Source organism: Oncorhynchus kisutch, unplaced genomic scaffold, assembly GCF_002021735.2.
Source record: "Oncorhynchus kisutch isolate 150728-3 unplaced genomic scaffold, Okis_V2 scaffold1657, whole genome shotgun sequence".
NCBI classification, from domain to species: Eukaryota; Metazoa; Chordata; class Actinopteri; order Salmoniformes; family Salmonidae; genus Oncorhynchus; species Oncorhynchus kisutch.
In genome coordinates, this window is record NW_022263602.1 from 2,998 (window position 1) to 22,477 (window position 19,480).

The 19,480-nt window shown below is 43.8% G+C and overlaps 2 protein-coding genes across 5 annotated transcripts; both read left to right on the forward strand.

The window, feature by feature from the left end:
* Window positions 1–2,741: 2,741 nt before the first annotated feature.
* Window positions 2,742–5,928, forward strand: LOC109879225 (L-rhamnose-binding lectin CSL3). Of its 3 annotated transcripts, none has more exons than XM_031818844.1 (9): window positions 2,742–2,869; window positions 3,129–3,164; window positions 3,245–3,289; window positions 3,430–3,565; window positions 3,692–3,810; window positions 5,018–5,062; window positions 5,163–5,298; window positions 5,376–5,483; window positions 5,703–5,884. In XM_031818844.1, the coding sequence occupies exons 1-8, from the start codon at window positions 2,839–2,841 to the stop codon at window positions 5,479–5,481; spliced, it is 654 nt and encodes a 217-aa protein (XP_031674704.1). In that variant the 5' UTR covers window positions 2,742–2,838; the 3' UTR covers window positions 5,482–5,483; window positions 5,703–5,884. The 3 variants fall into 3 exon arrangements, with proteins under 3 accessions (XP_031674704.1, XP_020327004.2, XP_020327006.2); XM_020471415.2 differs by having other exon boundaries at window positions 2,743–2,869; window positions 5,732–5,928; XM_020471417.2 differs by lacking the exon at window positions 3,129–3,164 and having other exon boundaries at window positions 2,780–2,869; window positions 5,732–5,925.
* A 10,275-nt stretch (window positions 5,929–16,203) lies between these two features.
* LOC116367278 (L-rhamnose-binding lectin CSL3-like) lies at window positions 16,204–19,336 on the forward strand. 2 transcript variants are annotated; one of them, XM_031818846.1, is made up of 9 exons: window positions 16,204–16,332; window positions 16,592–16,627; window positions 16,708–16,752; window positions 16,893–17,028; window positions 17,155–17,273; window positions 18,421–18,465; window positions 18,566–18,701; window positions 18,779–18,886; window positions 19,106–19,336. In XM_031818846.1, the coding sequence occupies exons 1-8, from the start codon at window positions 16,302–16,304 to the stop codon at window positions 18,882–18,884; spliced, it is 654 nt and encodes a 217-aa protein (XP_031674706.1). In that variant the 5' UTR covers window positions 16,204–16,301; the 3' UTR covers window positions 18,885–18,886; window positions 19,106–19,336. The 2 variants fall into 2 exon arrangements, with proteins under 2 accessions (XP_031674706.1, XP_031674705.1); XM_031818845.1 differs by having other exon boundaries at window positions 19,135–19,336.
* The last annotated feature ends 144 nt before the right edge of the window (window positions 19,337–19,480 follow it).

Here is a 19,480-nt window from a genome sequence, read left to right on the forward strand (position 1 = left end):
CATCAACAAGCTTGGACAATTGGTCTCAATCCCGCTCTTTGCAGCTGGGCAGACGGGCTGACCTCGGGTGTGAAGGTAGGCAACAACACCTTCACCACGCTGATCCTCAAGACTGTGGAACAACAAGGGTGTGTGCTCAACCTCCTCCTGTACTCCCTGTTCACCCATGACTGAGTGGCAACTCAATCATCAAGTTTGCTGACAGCAGTGGTAGGCCTGATTTCCAACAATGACAAGACGGCATACAGGGAGGATGTGAGGACCCTGACGGAATGGTGCCAGGAAAATAACCTCTCCCTCAATGTCAACAAAACAATGGAGATGATTGTTGATTACAGTAGACAGCAGAGAGAGCTAGTCCCCATCCACTTCTACAGGGTCGCACTGGAGAGGACAAAAAGCTTCAAGTTTCTCGGCGTGCACATCACAATCAACCTGAAATGATCCATTCGTTGAGAAAATGTGATGAAGGCGCAACAGCACCTACTCAACCTCAGGAGGCTGAAGAAATTTGGCATGAACTTCTACAGGTGCACCATTGAGAGGATCCTGTAGGGCTGTGTCAACGCCTAGTACGGCAATTGCAACCAAAGGGCTCCCCAAATGGTGGTGCGGTCAGCCCAACGCATCACCGGGAGCACACTGCCTGCCCTCCAGGACACCTACAGCGCTCGGTGTCACAGATAGGCCAAGAAGATCATCAAGGACCTCAGCCACTCGAGCCATGGCCTGTTCACCCCGCTACCATCCAGAAGGAGGTGATAGTACAGGAGCATCAAAGCTGTGACCTAGAGACTGAGAAACTGGAGATAGAAGTTTCTTACTCCAGTCCATCGGACGTTAAAATCGTCTCCTCTAGCCGGCCTCCTCCCAGTACCCAGCCCAAACTTAGTCACTATTAAAAGCAGGGTACTGGGTTGACACCACCTGGTACTCTAACCTGTACCATAGAGACTGCTGCCATATGTACATAGTCATTCAACACGGTTAACTTTAATAATGTTTACAATAGAGTACCTGTACTGGGGTTCTGTGGTCACCGAACTGCCTTCAAGTGCAGCGGTCTCCCTTCACAGGAGTGGCAACTGGGAACATATAAATGCACAAAATGACTAGGACCAGCCTTTCTGGTCAATGGCGGTGAAGCCTGATAAGTGCAACACCCAAAGGGCTGCAACGTTGACGGGCAAGGCACCTGTCCAGCAGCCCTGAGAATGGACAGTTGAGAGGAAGAGGACACACACTCAGCCACCAGAACAACACATCGTAGAGATTGGACCATAGAGAATGATAGTCACAGTATATCATCTTTATATGTGTCCCATTATGGCGTACGTGAGCGCAAGGGCAGCTCCATTCAAATCAAATAACAAATGTAATTACATTAGAGACAATAGAGGCAATATTCATTTTATTAAAGTAGTCCATTGTCTTCTATAATTTCTATGAGTTGGCAAACAAACTTAAAGGCTGCACACCATCACAGAGTGTTTTGTTTGAAAAGGTACTGTATGAAGCCAAAGGTGGCAATTTAATGCTACCTACAGTTATGCAGTGTTTGCTCAAGTGTATAATTAATTGGCTGATCCCTCCAGATAACCTGGATTGAATAATGGGGAGCGTTAGGCAGGATGCAACCTTTTGGAAGGTTCAGATAAAAATATGCTATATTGAACAAATATGTCTCCCCGACATGGAGATTATTAAGGAAATACGTTGTCTCTATTCATGAAATGTATATCTGCAATGCTCAAAGGTTTTGCGACTGAAAGTGGCCCGTGTGATTCTTCCTTAACGAACGGTCTGCACAACGCATCACAGGGGGCAAACTGCCTGCCCTCCAGGACACCTACACCACCCGATGTTACAGGAAGGCCATAAAGATCATCAAGGACATCAACCACCCGAGCCACTGCCTGTTCACCCCGCTATCATCCAGAAGGCGAGGTCAGTACAGGTGCATCAAAGCTGGGACCGAGAGACTGAAAAACAGCTTCTATCTCAAGGCCATCAGACTGTTAAACAGCCACCACTAACATTGAGTGGCTGCTGCCAACACAATGACACTGACTCAACTCCAGCCACTTTAATAATGGGAATTGATGGGAAATGATGTAAATATATCACTAGCCACTTTAAACAATGCTACCTTATATAATGTTACTTACCCTACATTATTCATCTCATATGCATACGTATATACTGTACTCTATATCATCGACTGTATCCTTATGTAATACATGTATTACTAGCCACTTTAACTATGCCACTTTGTTTACATACTCATCTCATATATATATACTGTACTCGATACCATCTACTGTATCTTGCCTATGCTGCTCTGTACCATCACTCATTCATATATCCTTATGTACATATTCTTTATCCCCTTACACTGTGTATAAGACAGTAGTTTTGGAGTTGTTAGTTAGATTACTTGTTGGTTATTACTGCATTGTCGGAACTAGAAGCACAAGCATTTCGCTACACTCGCATTAACATCTGCTAACCATGTTTATGTGACAAATAAAATTTGATTTGATTTGATTTGAGAAGCTCCACCTAGATGGCTACTTTGTTGGAAGCCCTCAGTGGCAATGTTCATGCCAACATGGATTTCATCCATCTAGAGTCCTCTATCTAACTCCATGAGACTGACTCAATAGCCAGGTTTTGACCACCAAACGCAGGCCCCTAATTGCAATGAGGTGCACCTGGAGACAAATAGATACACCTGGGTAAATTAAGACATGTCACATAACATAAATACCAGGTGTATTGGATCTTGTTATCATCAGTTGCATTTTCTCTGTTAGTACCACTCCTGTACCTGGCATCATGTGCATTTTGAGACTGACGGTGGTCACATGTGAGTATACAAAATCTGTATCTGATGCAGATTAGAATTTAAATATATATGACAATGTTTGTATTTGTGAGTGAAAAGAAGTACATGTAATATGATTTGAGGGACATTCAGTTCCTTTTGGGCAAAAAGGTATTCAAAGCATGGAATATGAGACCAAATGCTGAACTTGCGTATAGAGACCAATGCTGAGTTGTAGCTTCATGGTCCAAGTGCATATGATGTTGAATGTTGCTGAACTAGCTGTGTGATGTTGTTTCAGTGCTGGCTACAGCTTGCTGCACACTAACAGATGGAGGTACTGTATGTAATAATGATGATACTACTTAACCAAGCTAATGTGAGTGGTGTGTAATTCCTGTTTATTTGTCCTGGCAGCAATCAGCATCACGTGTGAAGGCTCTGATGCTTTACTGCAATGTGGTAAGCTAGTCCACACTGCTGAACAGTATACTCACCGACCACCTATGATCGTTTATACTGTAGATTAGCGTCACTAGCCCACACCATAGAGACCCATACTTGGCTCTCCTTCGTGCCTCACTGTTCTCCATCTCCCTCAGATGGAGGTAAGATCCATATCAAGCGTGCGAACTACGGTCGTCGTCAACACGATGTTTGTTCTATTGGGCGCCCTGATAACCAACTCACCGACACCAACTGCCTCAGCCAATCCTCCACCAGCAAGATGGCAGAAAGGTACTAGAACCTGTAACTCCTTGGCTGTAGTGTAAACAACCACCAGCAAGATGGCAGAAATGTGCTGGAACCTGTTGTGTTTACCTGTATGAACTCATGACCTCAACATGTCTTTGAAACACACAGATGCGGTGGGAAGAGCGAGTGTATTGTCCCTGCATCCAATTTCGTTTTTGGAGACCCCTGTGTCGGGACTTATAAGTACCTGGACACCAAATACTCCTGTGTCCAACAGCAAGAAACAAGTCAGTCTCTGAATGTGTGCTAATAATATTTAGTATTTAATATTTAGTGTTGGTATGACTGTGTCATGTTGGGACATTGTTTAATTCTCCTACCCACTTTTAATCTTGTAAAAAAGTAAGCTCAGCTGATTGCTAGAAAAGGAATATAATGGGTTGGTTCCCCTATGGTACCAGCTTGTTAACTTTTGTTTCTCCAAGTGTAAACCACCCTCAACTGCTAACTAACCCTAGCAAGCTGTGGATATGCAACTTGTTTAGTTTGAGTAGCCTATAGGGAGGTCAGAGACCTGGCAGTGTGGTGCCAAGATGCCGAAGGAACTGGTAGTGGACTACAGGAAATGGAGGGCTGAGCCCTTCCCTGCCAGGAGGCTAAAAGGATTGGTGTCAGCCCTCCGATTCTGAATTCTACACCATTGAGAGCTTTTTGACTGGCTGCATCACCACTAGGTATGGCATCTGACCACAAGGTGCTACAGAGGGTATCGCGTACGGCCCAGTACATCAGAGGCCGCGCTCCCTGCATCAGGATTTCGACACCACCTGTGTCGGCAGGCTCTACATTGTCAAAGACTCGCACCCCCCAAGTTATACTGGTCTCTGCTACTCCATAACAAATGGTACGGCTGCACCAAGTCTGGAACCAACAGGACCCTGAAAGGCTTCTACTTCCCCCAAGCCTTAACTGCTGAATGACTATCTGCATTGACCCTTTTTGCAGTAACTTTTTTGACTTGTCTCATATGCTGCTGCTGTTCCTTGTTAAATTGACATATCTAGCTCAATTAGCCAGCAAGAACATGGAAGGCAAGTGTCAAGCTTATATGATGCTTGTGCACTTAATCTGGTTTACCATGTTTCAGTGAACGGTAACTAGCTAGCGCAACTCCTACAGTTTTGCAGGGTTTATCTGACAGATGGCACAAACTGCACAGATTGGGTGTAGCGGGTCGACTTTATTTTTTCAACAGTTTAGGTCTAGCCAGCCAGTTTGCTTAAAATGTTAGCATTTCGAGAACTGCTCATAAGGAAGTGAAACTAAAAGGTAACGGTGGAAGATGACGCGCCTAACTTTTTGTACTTTGGTTCATGCTAACGAGTTTATAATGACTTTTAGAAAATGCACCTGAAATCAACATTCCCTGTTAGTGCGCATCACTATGTCTTAATTTGTCTGGCCAGTGGTGTAACTCCTGTGTTGTCTTTGCAGTAAGCAGCATCATATGTGAAGGCTCTGATTCTCAACTACTATGTGGTAAGCTGGTCAACACTACCGTACAGTTTAATCATGTGGTGCCGTGTATATTAGTCACTAGCCCACACCAACACCAAGGTTTGTCCTTTCTCTTCCTCAGATCGAGGTGAGATCCGTATTCAGCGTGCCAACTATGGTCGTCGTCAACACGATGTGTGTTCCATTGGGCGCCCACATCAACAACTCAAAAACACCAACTGCCTCAGCCAATCCACCACCAGCAAAATGGCAGAAAGGTACTGAAACCTTCAGTGTGCATTTAGCTGTAGGAAGTCATTGGCTGTGGTGTTAACCTCTACCTGTTGACACACAGGTGTGATGGAAAGCGCCAGTGTATCGTCAAGGTATCCAACTCTGTGTTCGGTGACCCCTGTGTCGGAACCTATAAGTACTTGGATGTGGCTTACACCTGTGACTGAATGTGAGTTTTGTATAGGTGCACATGACTGGGAACTAGAATTCGTGTTGTATTTTACCTTTATTTAGCATGGCAGTTAAGAACAAATTCTTAATTTCAATGATGGCCTAGGAACAGTGGGTTGACTGCCTGTTCAGGGGCAGAACGAAATATTTGTACATTGTCAGCTCATGATTTGTACTTGCAACCTTTCGGTTACTAGTCCAACTCTCTAACCACTAGGCTACCCTGCTGACGATTTTGTCTTGCAGGATATCTTCCTGGGGAACCTGAAGATGTACAAGGCTTCTGGGATATCTTCATCAGGTCGTGCTGTTTTCCTCCAACCCGTGTACATTGTGCTGAAGCATTTCTTAAACAATTTCTGAACTGTGGCTGAATTAAACGAAGCGGCATGAAGACGATACTAGTTGCCTCTTGTACATTAATAAATGTCACACCAATATTACTGAACATGTGTCCTTTATTCTCTCTTACTGGTCCTAATTCGTATGCATCAACAGCTAAGCTGGTCACAAAGCAGGCCTGGATAGGTAAACATTTTAATACAATGTGTAGACTCTACAAACCTTGCTCGTTAAATGGTTGGCTCATGAACCAAATGTTCCCTTTCTGTGTAGATTCAGTTTGACTATTTCATCTGGTAATAAACATACTTACAGGGAAGCTGCCCAACCACATCACATTAGTCATCTAACAGCCTCTTAGCCAGAGACACAAAGGGTCAACGGCACATCTACAGATCTCCCACTGTCAAATGGGGACCTGACCGATACAGCCCTCCAAGAGCTGCCCCTCAAGCATCAGATTCCACCCTGAGAAATACATTGAATTCCATTCCCTGCCCCATGCACCACCAATGAACGAGAAACATACAGGCCAATATAACAGCAAGGCCAACGGTGTATGGAACCATGTCCATCTATGAGCATTTGAATGAGTGTATGCATTTGTACAAACACCTGCATGGCATCAGCCTCAACTGTATCAACAAAGCCCCTCAGTGTCATTCAAATGTATTTGGAATTAATCCTTTGCCCAGCAACTCCACTCCCCCTTATCTCCAATTCCACATCCCAAACCTCAGCTTCCCTTAGCCCATCCCACCTGTCTCTGCTGGCCAGACACTACGCAGCATATTTCAACTATGCTGTGATTAACATACAATTTCTATTGAATAGACTACAGATTTGAGTTGAGAAACTATAATTATTATTAATTGACTTGCTCTCCAAAAGGAGATTTAGTGTCAATTTTAGATCAATGTTTTGCATTTTCAACCATTCCTGAGAAGCTACTTGAGGGAAATACTAAAATAAATGGTCAATTGATTCTGTATTCTCAACTAAATCTGCATTAGCTGAAAAGCACAAGTCTTGAATTAACTCACAAACCCTGTCCCATGGAATCGGTAAATCAAATATCGCTTCCCAACTATTTTGCAGTCTAAATGACACAACATCCTGGTCCTCAAATGAAACTGGTATACTTTCCTATTTATGCTATTTGTATTCCTCTGCAAGTTCTGATAATTTATATTGGGCAGACAGACACCTTCCCTACCTCCTGCTGCCACCTGCCTCCATTTTTGGGGTAATGCTGTAATCAATTGGTTATCTTGGACTGAGTAGACCTTTCCAAATAATTCTGATAACTCCATGAAAGACAAGTCAACCATTCCAATTTGCAATATCATTTAAATACAAAATACCCTTTTTCAAACTTGTTTCCCATAAATACAGGTCTTTCATAACCCAGCACATTTATATTCAGCCATAATATTTGTTCTATCTTTTCAGGGGGATGAAATTAAAATTGTAGCCAGCTCTGCAATGCTTGTTTGAAAAAGAGAGACTTTGAAAAAGGTATCATTTGCAGTCAATCAAAAATGAGACATCGAAATCCATACACAGGCAAAAGTGAATTAGCTTTTCTTAGTATTTTACTTGAGAACCATTTAGGGTTCAAATGAAACTTTTGAAATTGTGAAGATTCTAGAGATGTTTAGTGCTTTTATATTGAATAATCTCACAACACCCAATTTATATTCATTATATAGCCAGCTAGTCCTGCATACCACCCATCATCCCACTGCTGGTTTGCTTCTGAAGCTAAGCAGCGTTGGTCCTGGTAAGTCCCTGGATGGGAGAACAGATGCTTCTGGAAGTGGTGTTGGAGGGTCAGTAGGAGGCACCCTTTCCTCTTGTCTAAAACATATCCCAATGACAAAAGGCAGTAGGGTGCCGTCTTTTGGATGGGACGTTAAATGGGTGTCCTGACTCTCGGTGGTCAATAAAGATCCCATGGCACTGATCGCACTTAACCACAGTGTCCTGGCTAAATTCCCAATCTGTCCTTCATACCATCATGGCCACCTGGGTCCAGGCCATTTGGCAAAATAGGTATTGTAGCTTAAGGAGTGGCTGATTGACCTCTTCAGCTAGCCGGGAGATGGGCCTAGCATAGGCTAGCTCCAGGCTAATTGGTGGTTGCTTCGGGACAGAGACGTTAGCCAGGAGAAGCCAATCGGATAGCAGCTAGCTAGCTGTGATGACCTGGGTGAAAAGGTTCAGAGCTTGAGGTAGGAATCCAGAGATATGGAGAAAAATAAGCCCGATTTGCTCTGGTTTGAGTCGGGCTGTGCAGACTGGCGAGATATGTCCTTGCTAAATGTAGCTGATGACCACTAGCAGTGGCAAGCTAACTACTAGCTAGTTAGCTGGCTAGCTTCTGTTGGGGGTTCCGGATCAAATGTAAAGACAATAGCAGAATCATACCACATCACCAAGCTTGGACAATTGGTCTCAACCCTGCCCTTTGCAGCTGGGCAGACATACCGACCTCGGGTGTGAAGGTAGGCAACAACACCTTCGCCACACTGATCCTCAAGACTGTGGAACAACAAGGGTGTGTGCTCAACCTCCTCCTGTACTCCCTGTTCACCCATGACTGAGTGGCAACTCAATCATCAAGTTTGCTGACAACAGTGGTAGGCCTGATATCCAACAACGACAAGACGGCATACAGGGAGGATGTGAGGACCCTGACGGAATGGTGCCGGGAAAATAACCTCTCCCTCAATGTCAACAAAACAATGGAGATGATAGTGGATTACAGTAGACAGCAGAGAGAGATAGGTGTGTGTTCCTTTTGTCCAGGTGGGAAAGGGCAGTGTGGAGTGCAATAGAGATTGCGTCATCTGTGGATCTTTTGGGGAGGTATGTGAATTAGAGTCAGTCTAAGGTTTCTGGGAGGATGGTGTTGATGTGTGCCATGACCAGCCTTTCAAAGCATTTCATGGCTACAGATGTGAGTGCTATGCGACGGCCATAATTTACGCAGGTTACCTTGGCGATCTTGGGCACAGGGATTATGGTAGTCTGCTTGAAACACAGTTGCCTGGAACAGCTGGTGCTCTTATGCATGCTTCAGTGTTGCTTGCTTCGAAGCGAGCATAGAAGGCATTTAGCTCATCTGGTAAGCTTGCTTCACTGAGCATCTCACAACTAGGTTTCCCTTTGCAATCTATGATAGTTTGCAAGCCCTGCCACATCTGACGAGCATCAGATCCAGTGTAATAGGATTCGATCTTAGTCCTGTATTGACGTTTTGCCTGTTTGATGGTTTTTGGAGATCGTAGTGGGATTTATTATAAGTATCCAGCTACTGAAAGCTTCAGCCTTTAGCACCATGCGGATGTTGCCTGTAAACCATAATTTCTGGTTGGGATATGTACTGGTCACTGTGTGGACGACGTTGTCGATGCATTTATTAATTAAGCTGGTAATTAATGTGTTATACTCCTCATTGCCATTGGATGAATAAGGGGAACATATTCCAGTATGTACTAGCGAAACAGTCCTGTGGCTTAGCATCTGTTTCAGTGCATCACAGATTTGCCAAATGGAGGGCGAGGGAGAGCTTTGTACAGTACATGTTTCCGTGTGTGGAGTAAAGGTGATCCACAATTTTTTTCCCTCTTGTTGCATGTGCTGGTAGAAATGAGGTAAAATAGATTTCAGTTTTCCTGAAATAAAGTCGGCCGGGGTGCTGCCTCTGGATGAACATTTTGGATTGATGAACATTTTCCAGTTTGCTTTAGGGCCTTATATAGCTCGTTCAGTGCGATCTTAGTTTGTGTTGGTAAATAGACAGCTAAAAAGAATATGGATTAAAACTCTTGGTAAATAATGTGATCTACAATCAATAGGTACTCTAACTCAGGCGAGCAAAACCTAGATACCTCCTTAATATTAGAGATTGCGCACCAGCTGTTGTTCACAAAGAGACACATACCACCCCCCCTGATCTTACCGGAAGCTGCTTTTCTGTCTTGCCGATATCCTGAAAACCCAGCTAACTGTATATTATCCATGTCCTTGTTCTGCCACGACTCTGTGAAACATAGGATATTACAGTTTTGAATGTCACGTTGATAGGATAGTCTCGAACGGAGCTCATCCAGTTTATTCTCCAGTGATTGTATGTTCGCCAATAAAACGGAAGGTAAAGGCGGATTATCTTTTCACCGACGCAGTCTCGCCAGGCATCCGAGTAGTGGAGTTCTAGGGCAATAAACAAAATGTGCACCCAGGGTGACAGCAAATTGGTAACGTTCTTTGACAACAACACATAATTGACAGAGTTAGTACATTAACAAGCAAGGGCCTTTGGCTATAGCCATTTTATTTCTCCAGAAAACATTAGTACACAAACTGAAATTTTGGTACAGTACGTTAGTGTCACGCCCTTACCATAGAGAACCTTTTTATTCTCTATTTTGGTTAGGTCGGGGTGTGACTAGGGTGGGTGATCTAGTGCATTTATTTCTATGTTAGCCTGGTTTGGTTCCCAATCAGAGGCCGCTGTTTATCGTTGTCTCTGATTGGGGATCATATTTAGGTAGCCATTTCCCCACAATGTTTTGTGGGATTATGTTTCTGTGTAGTTGCCTGTGAGCACTGCTTGAGCTGCACGTATCGTAAAAAATTTTTTTCCGGTTCTCTTATAATAAAAGGATGTCGAACCGATTCCGCGCTGCGCTTTGGTCTGAGTATGATTACAACAACGATCGTGACAGTTAGTTAGCTAATAATGTCTGCTAGGCTGGGGTTGGAGACACATTTACAAAAACTAATATTTTGCAATAAAATATTTAGATAATTAGCTAAATAATTAACATAGTGAAATATTATGTTAGCTCGTAGCTAGCTCCCTACCTGGAGGTGAAGACAGACAGACAACGTTTTTTTTAAATTGAAATTCAATGGCAGAGTTTAGAGCTCAACAGGCAGACAGGACTGATATTTTTTTCCAATGTGCGAGCAGAATGCAATGATTTCTTCACTTTAAAAACAACAAACGACTTCTAAACGTTATTCCATCCTAAACTAAATTGTAACATTTCTAAGATATTGATGCATTAGTTCCGTGCAGTTCTTGCTTATTAGCTAAAAGCTTTAAATATAACAATTAAGCTACATTCAGCTGGAAACATTGTAGCTGCAGGGACAGAACCTTATTTTTGTATTTAGCATGTGTGGAATGTAAACTACATGGCTGAAAGTATGTGGACACCTGCTCTTCGAACATCTCATTCCCACCAAAAAATGGGCATTAATATGGACTTGGTCCCCCCTTTACTGTTATAATAGCCTCCACTCTTCTGGGATGGCTTTCCGCTAGATGTTGGAACATTGATGCAGGGACTTGCTTCCATTCAGCCAGAAGCACTGATGTCGGGCGACTAGGCCTGGCTCGCAGTCGGCGTTCCAATTCCAATTCAAGTTCTTCCACGCCGATCTCGACAAACCATTTCTGTATGGACCTCGCTTTGTACACGGGGGTATTGTCATGCTGAAACAGAAAAGATCCTTCCCCAAACTGTTGCCACAAAGTTAGAAGCACAGAATTGTCTGGGATGTCATTGTATGCTGTAACATTACGATTTCCCTTCACAGGAACTAAGGGGTCTATCCCAAACAATGAAACATAACCCCAGACCATTGTTCCTCCTCCACCAAACTTTACAGTTGGCGCTATGCATTGGGGCAGGTTGCATGGCATCTGCATGGCAACCACCAAACCCATATTTGTCCATCGGACTGCCAGATCGTGAAGCATGATTCGTCACTCAGAGAATGCGTTTCCACTGCTCCAGAGTCCAATGGCGGCGAGCTTTACACCACTCCAGCTGACTCTTGGCACTGCGCATGGTGATCTTAGACTTGTGTGCGGCTGCTCAGCCATGGGAACCAATTTCCTGAACCTCCCGACAACAGGTATTGTGTGGACATTGCTTCCAGAGGCAGTTTGGAACTCGGTAGAGTGTTGCAACCAATGTCCCATTCAGTGAGCTTGTATGTATATCACTTCACGGCTGAGCCGTTGTTGCTCCTAGACATTTCCTCTTCACAATAACAACACTGTTGACCGGGGCAGCTCTAGCAGGGCAGAAATTTGACGAACTGACTTGTTGGAAAGGTGGCATCCTATGATGGTGCCATGTTGAAAGTTACTGAGCACTTCAGTATGGTACATTCTATTGTCTATGGAGATTGCATGGCGGTGTGCTCGATTTTATAAAACTGTTAGCAACGGGTGTGGCTGATATAACAGAATCCACTAATTTGAATATTAACAGAGAAATTGAAAGTTACATCATACCATAGTTAAATATTTATTTTCTTAATTAATGGTTAGGCATTATACTAATTGATGGAAACATTGTAGCCTATGTTAGCCAATTCATTCAAATAATCCGATAGCTGTGTATGGGGATACTTTATTTTATAATTAGGCTGCAATAAATAAATACAGACCTGATCCAGATAAAATGACAGCTTGTGTTCAGATTTTCTTTCTCCTGAATACATTTATTTAATTATATCATAATATCTCTATTTGCTATGTGGGAAAAAAACAACAACATAAAAGTGTTACAAAACCATTCACATCATGGTCATCATCCATGTATGAAACACATGATTGAAAGTGTGTCTTTGTGTAATTATGTCAAAATGCCTCCTTCCAAGTCCCTTGAGCATATGAAAATGAGGATGACGACTAAAACGTATTGTCTGTTCCCTCATGGATCAGGGTACCGTCACAGGACAACAAATAATTCATATCAATTTTCATTGGATCAAACAATTGATTCCTGCGTTAATGACACGTCTTTGTTCTCAGGTTTTTTAAATGACTTCAATGGCTAGCAGTATGTGATATACTATGTCATTTTGCAATATAACGTGCAATTTCTTCCAGGATAAGGATAAACCTTCAGGACTTAAGAACCAATTGATGCTGTGTATGCAATGTAGTCGGAGATTCTGTAAGGAGGGTGTGAGGAAATAGCGGTGCATCCGGAGGCATGCAGAGGCCTAATTGAGCCCTGTACCTCCCAAATTGTGTAACATTGTGGAGGGCTCTGCATAGATATGATTGGTTGACGGTAATTGGGGGGCGGGAAGTCCTGTACAGACACAAACTTACTTCCTTGACAACTTCCTTCACACCAGCTCTGCTCAACAGCTCTGCGCTGCTCCACGAAGCTCAAAACGTATGAATGTCCGTATCACTGTAAAGGCCAATGCAGACTGCAGATTGACCATGTAGCGCCTTTAACTGTCATTAATGTAACAGTAAATACTATAATAATAGTAAACTCTTGCTGCTCTGAATGACCAGGTGCTTCAAAGGATTTGATTGTTGACTTCTGGAAGCAGAGGATGGAACATACCCTGATCCACATCAACGGGACTGCAGTAGAGATGGTCACAAGTTTTAAGTTTCTCAGCAACCACATCACTGCGGACTCGTCATGGACCAACATGACAACAGCGTCTCTACTTCCTAAGGTGGCTGACGAAATATGGCATGCTGCCTCCTCTCTAAATACTACTACTGCACCATTGAGAGCTTCCTGAGTGGATGCATCATGGTATGGCATACTGCAAGGCACTCTAGCGGGTTGTGAAGTACATCACTGGGACAGTGCCCTCACCCATCCAGGACATCTGCCTGAGGAAGGCACGCATCATTATCAAGGACCCCACAAAAATCAACCACAAACTCTTCTCTCCCTTATCGTCGGGCAGTCCATATTGGTGTATGCAATCTGATTCCAACTGGCTTAGAGACCGTTTCTTTCTACAATCCATCAGACTGCTGACTACAGATATTTTGCACATGTTATTGCAGGTGCAGCAAAATGCGCATGTTACAAGCTTTAGTTAAAGTGCAGTAATACCTAACAATACAAAACAATAAACACAAATCCCCAAAATGTTAATAAAGGAATTAAGAAATATCAGAATGAGCAATGTCAGGGTAAAAAAAAAAAATGAATAAAAAAAAATATCCAGGTGGAAGCTTTGATCCCTTATTGATGTCCCTTGTAAAATCCACTTCAATCAGTGTACATGAAGGGGAGGTGATTGGTTAAACAAGGATTTTTAGGCCTTGAGACAATTGAGACATGGATCAGCAGGACTCTGTGTAGTAAAAGGGTCCAGGCCAATTTTCAAAATATATACAGTAGCCCCCAAAATATTGTCTGATGGACTTCTTCAGCTAACAGTCCGGTGTGCTCTGGACAGCTAGCGAGCTGCGGATTGCAGGCTAGCAGATGGGCATTCAGGGGACTTCATGACGGGGGAGCCAGTTGAAACCCCCTCGGGTGGATTACGTCAGTTGTCCAGTCGTGATGGATCAGCAGGGCTCCATATCGGCAATTACAGGGGTCCAGGCCAATTGGCAAAATAGGTATTGTAGCTTAAGGAGTGGCTGATTGACCTCTTCAGCTAGCTGGGAGATGGGCCTAGCATAGGCTAGCTCCAGGCTAATTGGTGGTTGCTTTGGGACAGAGACGTTAGCCAGGAGAAGCCAATTGGATAGCAGCTAGCTAGCTGCGATGACCTAGGTGAAAAGGTTCAGAGCTTGAGGTAGGAATCCAGAGATATGGAGAAAAATAAGCCCGATTTGCTCTGTGCTCTGTGCTCTGTGAAGATCTGTGCAGACTGGCGAGATATGTCCTTGCTAAAGGTAGCTGATGACAACTAGCAGTGGCAAGCTGACTACTAGCTAGTTAGCTGGCTAGCTTCTGTTGGGAGTTCCGGATCAAATGTAAAGGAAATAGCAGAATCATACCACATCACCAAGCTTGGACAATTGGTCTCAACCCCGCTCTTTGCAGCTGGGCAGACGGGCCGACCTCGGGTGTGAAGGTAGGCAACAACACCTTCACCACGCTGATCCTCAAGACTGTGGAACAACAAGGGTGTGTGCTCAACCTCCTCCTGTACTCCCTGTTCACCCATGACTGAGTGGCAACTCAATCATCAAGTTTGCTGACAGCAGTGGTAGGCCTGATTTCCAACAATGACAAGACGGCATACAGGGAGGATGTGAGGACCCTGACGGAATGGTGCCGGGAAGATAACCTCTCCCTCAATGTCAACAAAACAATGGAGATGATTGTTGATTACGGTAGACAGCAGAGAGAGCTAGTCCCCATCCACTTCTACAGGGTCGCACTGGAGAGGACGAAAAGCTTCAAGTTACTCGGCGTGCACATCACAATCAACCTGAAATGATCCATTCGTAGAGAAAATGTGATGAAGGCGCAACAGCACCTACTCAACCTCAGGAGGCTGAAGAAATTTGGCTTGTCCTGTAAGGCCCTCATGAACTTCTACAGGTGCACCATTGAGAGGATCCTGTAGGGCTGTGTCAATGCCTAGTACGGCAATTGCAACCAAAGGGCTCCCCAAATGGTGGTGCGGTCAGCCCAACGCATCACCGGGAGCACACTGCCTGCCCTCCAGGACACCTACAGCGCTCGGTGTCACAGATAGGCCAAGAAGATCATCAAGGACCTCAGCCACTCGAGCCATGGCCTGTTCACCCCGCTATCATCCAGAAGGCGAGGTCAGTACAGGTGCATCAAAGCTGGGACCGAGAGACTGAAAAACAGCTTCTATCTCAAGGCCATCAGACTGTTAAACAGCCACCACTAACATTGAGTGGCTGCTGCCAACACAATGACACTGACTCAACTCCAGCCACTTTAATAATGGGAATTGATGGGAAATGATGTAAATATATCACTAGCCACTTTAAACAATGCTACCTTATATAATGTTACTTACCCTACATTATTCATCTCATATGCATACGTATATACTGTACTCTATATCATCGACTGTATCCTTATGTAATACATGTATTACTAGCCACTTTAACTATGCCACTTTGTTTACATACTCATCTCATATATATATACTGTACTCGATACCATCTACTGTATCTTGCCTATGCTGCTCTGTACCATCACTCATTCATATATCCTTATGTACATATTCTTTATCCCCTTACACTGTGTATAAGACAGTAGTTTTGGAGTTGTTAGTTAGATTACTTGTTGGTTATTACTGCATTGTCGGAACTAGAAGCACAAGCATTTCGCTACACTCGCATTAACATCTGCTAACCATGTTTATGTGACAAATAAAATTTGATTTGATTTGATTTGAGAAGCTCCACCTAGATGGCTACTTTGTTGGAAGCCCTCAGTGGCAATGTTCATGCCAACATGGATTTCATCCATCTAGAGTCCTCTATCTAACTCCATGAGACTGACTCAATAGCCAGGTTTTGACCACCAAACGCAGGCCCCTAATTGCAATGAGGTGCACCTGGAGACAAATAGATACACCTGGGTAAATTAAGACATGTCACATAACATAAATACCAGGTGTATTGGATCTTGTTATCATCAGTTGCATTTTCTCTGTTAGTACCACTCCTGTACCTGGCATCATGTGCATTTTGAGACTGACGGTGGTCACATGTGAGTATACAAAATCTGTATCTGATGCAGATTAGAATTTAAATATATATGACAATGTTTGTATTTGTGAGTGAAAAGAAGTACATGTAATATGATTTGAGGGACATTCAGTTCCTTTTGGGCAAAAAGGTATTCAAAGCATGGAATATGAGACCAAATGCTGAACTTGCGTATAGAGACCAATGCTGAGTTGTAGCTTCATGGTCCAAGTGCATATGATGTTGAATGTTGCTGAACTAGCTGTGTGATGTTGTTTCAGTGCTGGCTACAGCTTGCTGCACACTAACAGATGGAGGTACTGTATGTAATAATGATGATACTACTTAACCAAGCTAATGTGAGTGGTGTGTAATTCCTGTTTATTTGTCCTGGCAGCAATCAGCATCACGTGTGAAGGCTCTGATGCTTTACTGCAATGTGGTAAGCTAGTCCACACTGCTGAACAGTATACTCACCGACCACCTATGATCGTTTATACTGTAGATTAGCGTCACTAGCCCACACCATAGAGACCCATACTTGGCTCTCCTTCGTGCCTCACTGTTCTCCATCTCCCTCAGATGGAGGTAAGATCCATATCAAGCGTGCGAACTACGGCCGTCGTCAACACGATGTTTGTTCTATTGGGCGCCCTGATAACCAACTCACCGACACCAACTGCCTCAGCCAATCCTCCACCAGCAAGATGGCAGAAAGGTACTAGAACCTGTAACTCCTTGGCTGTAGTGTAAACAACCACCAGCAAGATGGCAGAAATGTGCTGGAACCTGTTGTGTTTACCTGTATGAACTCATGACCTCAACATGTCTTTGAAACACACAGATGCGGTGGGAAGAGCGAGTGTATTGTCCCTGCATCCAATTTCGTTTTTGGAGACCCCTGTGTCGGGACTTATAAGTACCTGGACACCAAATACTCCTGTGTCCAACAGCAAGAAACAAGTCAGTCTCTGAATGTGTGCTAATAATATTTAGTATTTAATATTTAGTGTTGGTATGACTGTGTCATGTTGGGACATTGTTTAATTCTCCTACCCACTTTTAATCTTGTAAAAAAGTAAGCTCAGCTGATTGCTAGAAAAGGAATATAATGGGTTGGTTCCCCTATGGTACCAGCTTGTTAACTTTTGTTTCTCCAAGTGTAAACCACCCTCAACTGCTAACTAACCCTAGCAAGCTGTGGATATGCAACTTGTTTAGTTTGAGTAGCCTATAGGGAGGTCAGAGACCTGGCAGTGTGGTGCCAAGATGCCGAAGGAACTGGTAGTGGACTACAGGAAATGGAGGGCTGAGCCCTTCCCTGCCAGGAGGCTAAAAGGATTGGTGTCAGCCCTCCGATTCTGAATTCTACACCATTGAGAGCTTTTTGACTGGCTGCATCACCACTAGGTATGGCATCTGACCACAAGGTGCTACAGAGGGTATCGCGTACGGCCCAGTACATCAGAGGCCGCGCTCCCTGCATCAGGATTTCGACACCACCTGTGTCGGCAGGCTCTACATTGTCAAAGACTCGCACCCCCCAAGTTATACTGGTCTCTGCTACTCCATAACAAATGGTACGGCTGCACCAAGTCTGGAACCAACAGGACCCTGAAAGGCTTCTACTTCCCCCAAGCCTTAACTGCTGAATGACTATCTGCATTGACCCTTTTTGCAGTAACTTTTTTGACTTGTCTCATATGCTGCTGCTGTTCCTTGTTAAATTGACGTGAACGGTAACTAGCTAGCGCAACTCCTACAGTTTTGCAGGGTTTATAGCCAATCTGACAGATGGCACAAACTGCACAGATTGGGTGTAGCGGGGTCGACTTTATTTTTTCAACAGTTTAGGTCTAGCCAGCCAGTTTGCTTAAAATGTTAGCATTTCGAGAACTGCTCATAAGGAAGTGAAACTAAAAGGTAACGGTGGAAGATGACGCGCCTAACTTTTTGTACTTTGGTTCATGCTAACGAGTTTATAATGACTTTTAGAAAAATGCACCTGAAATCAACATTCCCTGTCAGTGCGCATCACTAACACTTCACCAGGCTAATGTATGTCTTAATTTGTCTGGCCAGTGGTGTAACTCCTGTGTTGTCTTTGCAGTAAGCAGCATCATATGTGAAGGCTCTGATTCTCAACTACTATGTGGTAAGCTGGTCAACACTACCGTACAGTTTAATCATGTGGTGCCGTGTATATTAGTCACTAGCCCACACCAACACCAAGGTTTGTCCTTTCTCTTCCTCAGATCGAGGTGAGATCCGTATTCAGCGTGCCAACTATGGTCGTCGTCAACACGATGTGTGTTCCATTGGGCGCCCACATCAACAACTCAAAAACACCAACTGCCTCAGCCAATCCACCACCAGCAAAATGGCAGAAAGGTACTGAAACCTTCAGTGTGCATTTAGCTGTAGGAAGTCATTGGCTGTGGTGTTAACCTCTACCTGTTGACACACAGGTGTGATGGAAAGCGCCAGTGTATCGTCAAGGTATCCAACTCTGTGTTCGGTGACCCCTGTGTCGGAACCTATAAGTACTTGGATGTGGCTTACACCTGTGACTGAATGTGAGTTTTGTATAGGTGCACATGACTGGGAACTAGAATTCGTGTTGTATTTTACCTTTATTTAGCATGGCAGTTAAGAACAAATTCTTAATTTCAATGATGGCCTAGGAACAGTGGGTTGACTGCCTGTTCAGGGGCAGAACGAAATATTTGTACATTGTCAGCTCATGATTTGTACTTGCAACCTTTCGGTTACTAGTCCAACTCTCTAACCACTAGGCTACCCTGCTGACGATTTTGTCTTGCAGGATATCTTCCTGGGGAACCTGAAGATGTACAAGGCTTCTGGGATATCTTCATCAGGTCGTGCTGTTTTCCTCCAACCCGTGTACATTGTGCTGAAGCATTTCTTAAACAATTTCTGAACTGTGGCTGAATTAAACGAAGCGGCAGGAAGACGATACTAGTTGCCTCTTGTACATTAATAAATGTCACACCAATATTACTGAACATGTGTCCTTTATTCTCTCTTACTGGTCCTAATTCGTATGCATCAACAGCTAATCTGGTCACAAAGCAGGCCTGGATAGGTAAACATTTTAATACAATGTGTAGACTCTACAAACCTTGCTCGTTAAGTGGTTGGCTCATGAA

What these genes read in the sequence shown, in the direction of transcription:
- LOC109879225 (XM_031818844.1), top strand. Translation starts at nt 2,839, where the DNA reads ATGTGCATTTTGAGACTGACGGTGGTCACAT. An exon ending in GAGACTGACGGTGGTCACAT is followed by an intron (nt 2,870 to 3,128) that starts GTGAGTATACAA and finishes ATGTTGTTTCAG; the next exon opens with TGCTGGCTACAGCTTGCTGC. An exon ending in TGATGCTTTACTGCAATGTG is followed by an intron (nt 3,290 to 3,429) that starts GTAAGCTAGTCC and finishes CATCTCCCTCAG; the next exon opens with ATGGAGGTAAGATCCATATC.
- LOC116367278 (XM_031818846.1), top strand. Translation starts at nt 16,302, where the DNA reads ATGTGCATTTTGAGACTGACGGTGGTCACAT. An exon ending in TGATGCTTTACTGCAATGTG is followed by an intron (nt 16,753 to 16,892) that starts GTAAGCTAGTCC and finishes CATCTCCCTCAG; the next exon opens with ATGGAGGTAAGATCCATATC. An exon ending in TGATTCTCAACTACTATGTG is followed by an intron (nt 18,466 to 18,565) that starts GTAAGCTGGTCA and finishes TCTCTTCCTCAG; the next exon opens with ATCGAGGTGAGATCCGTATT.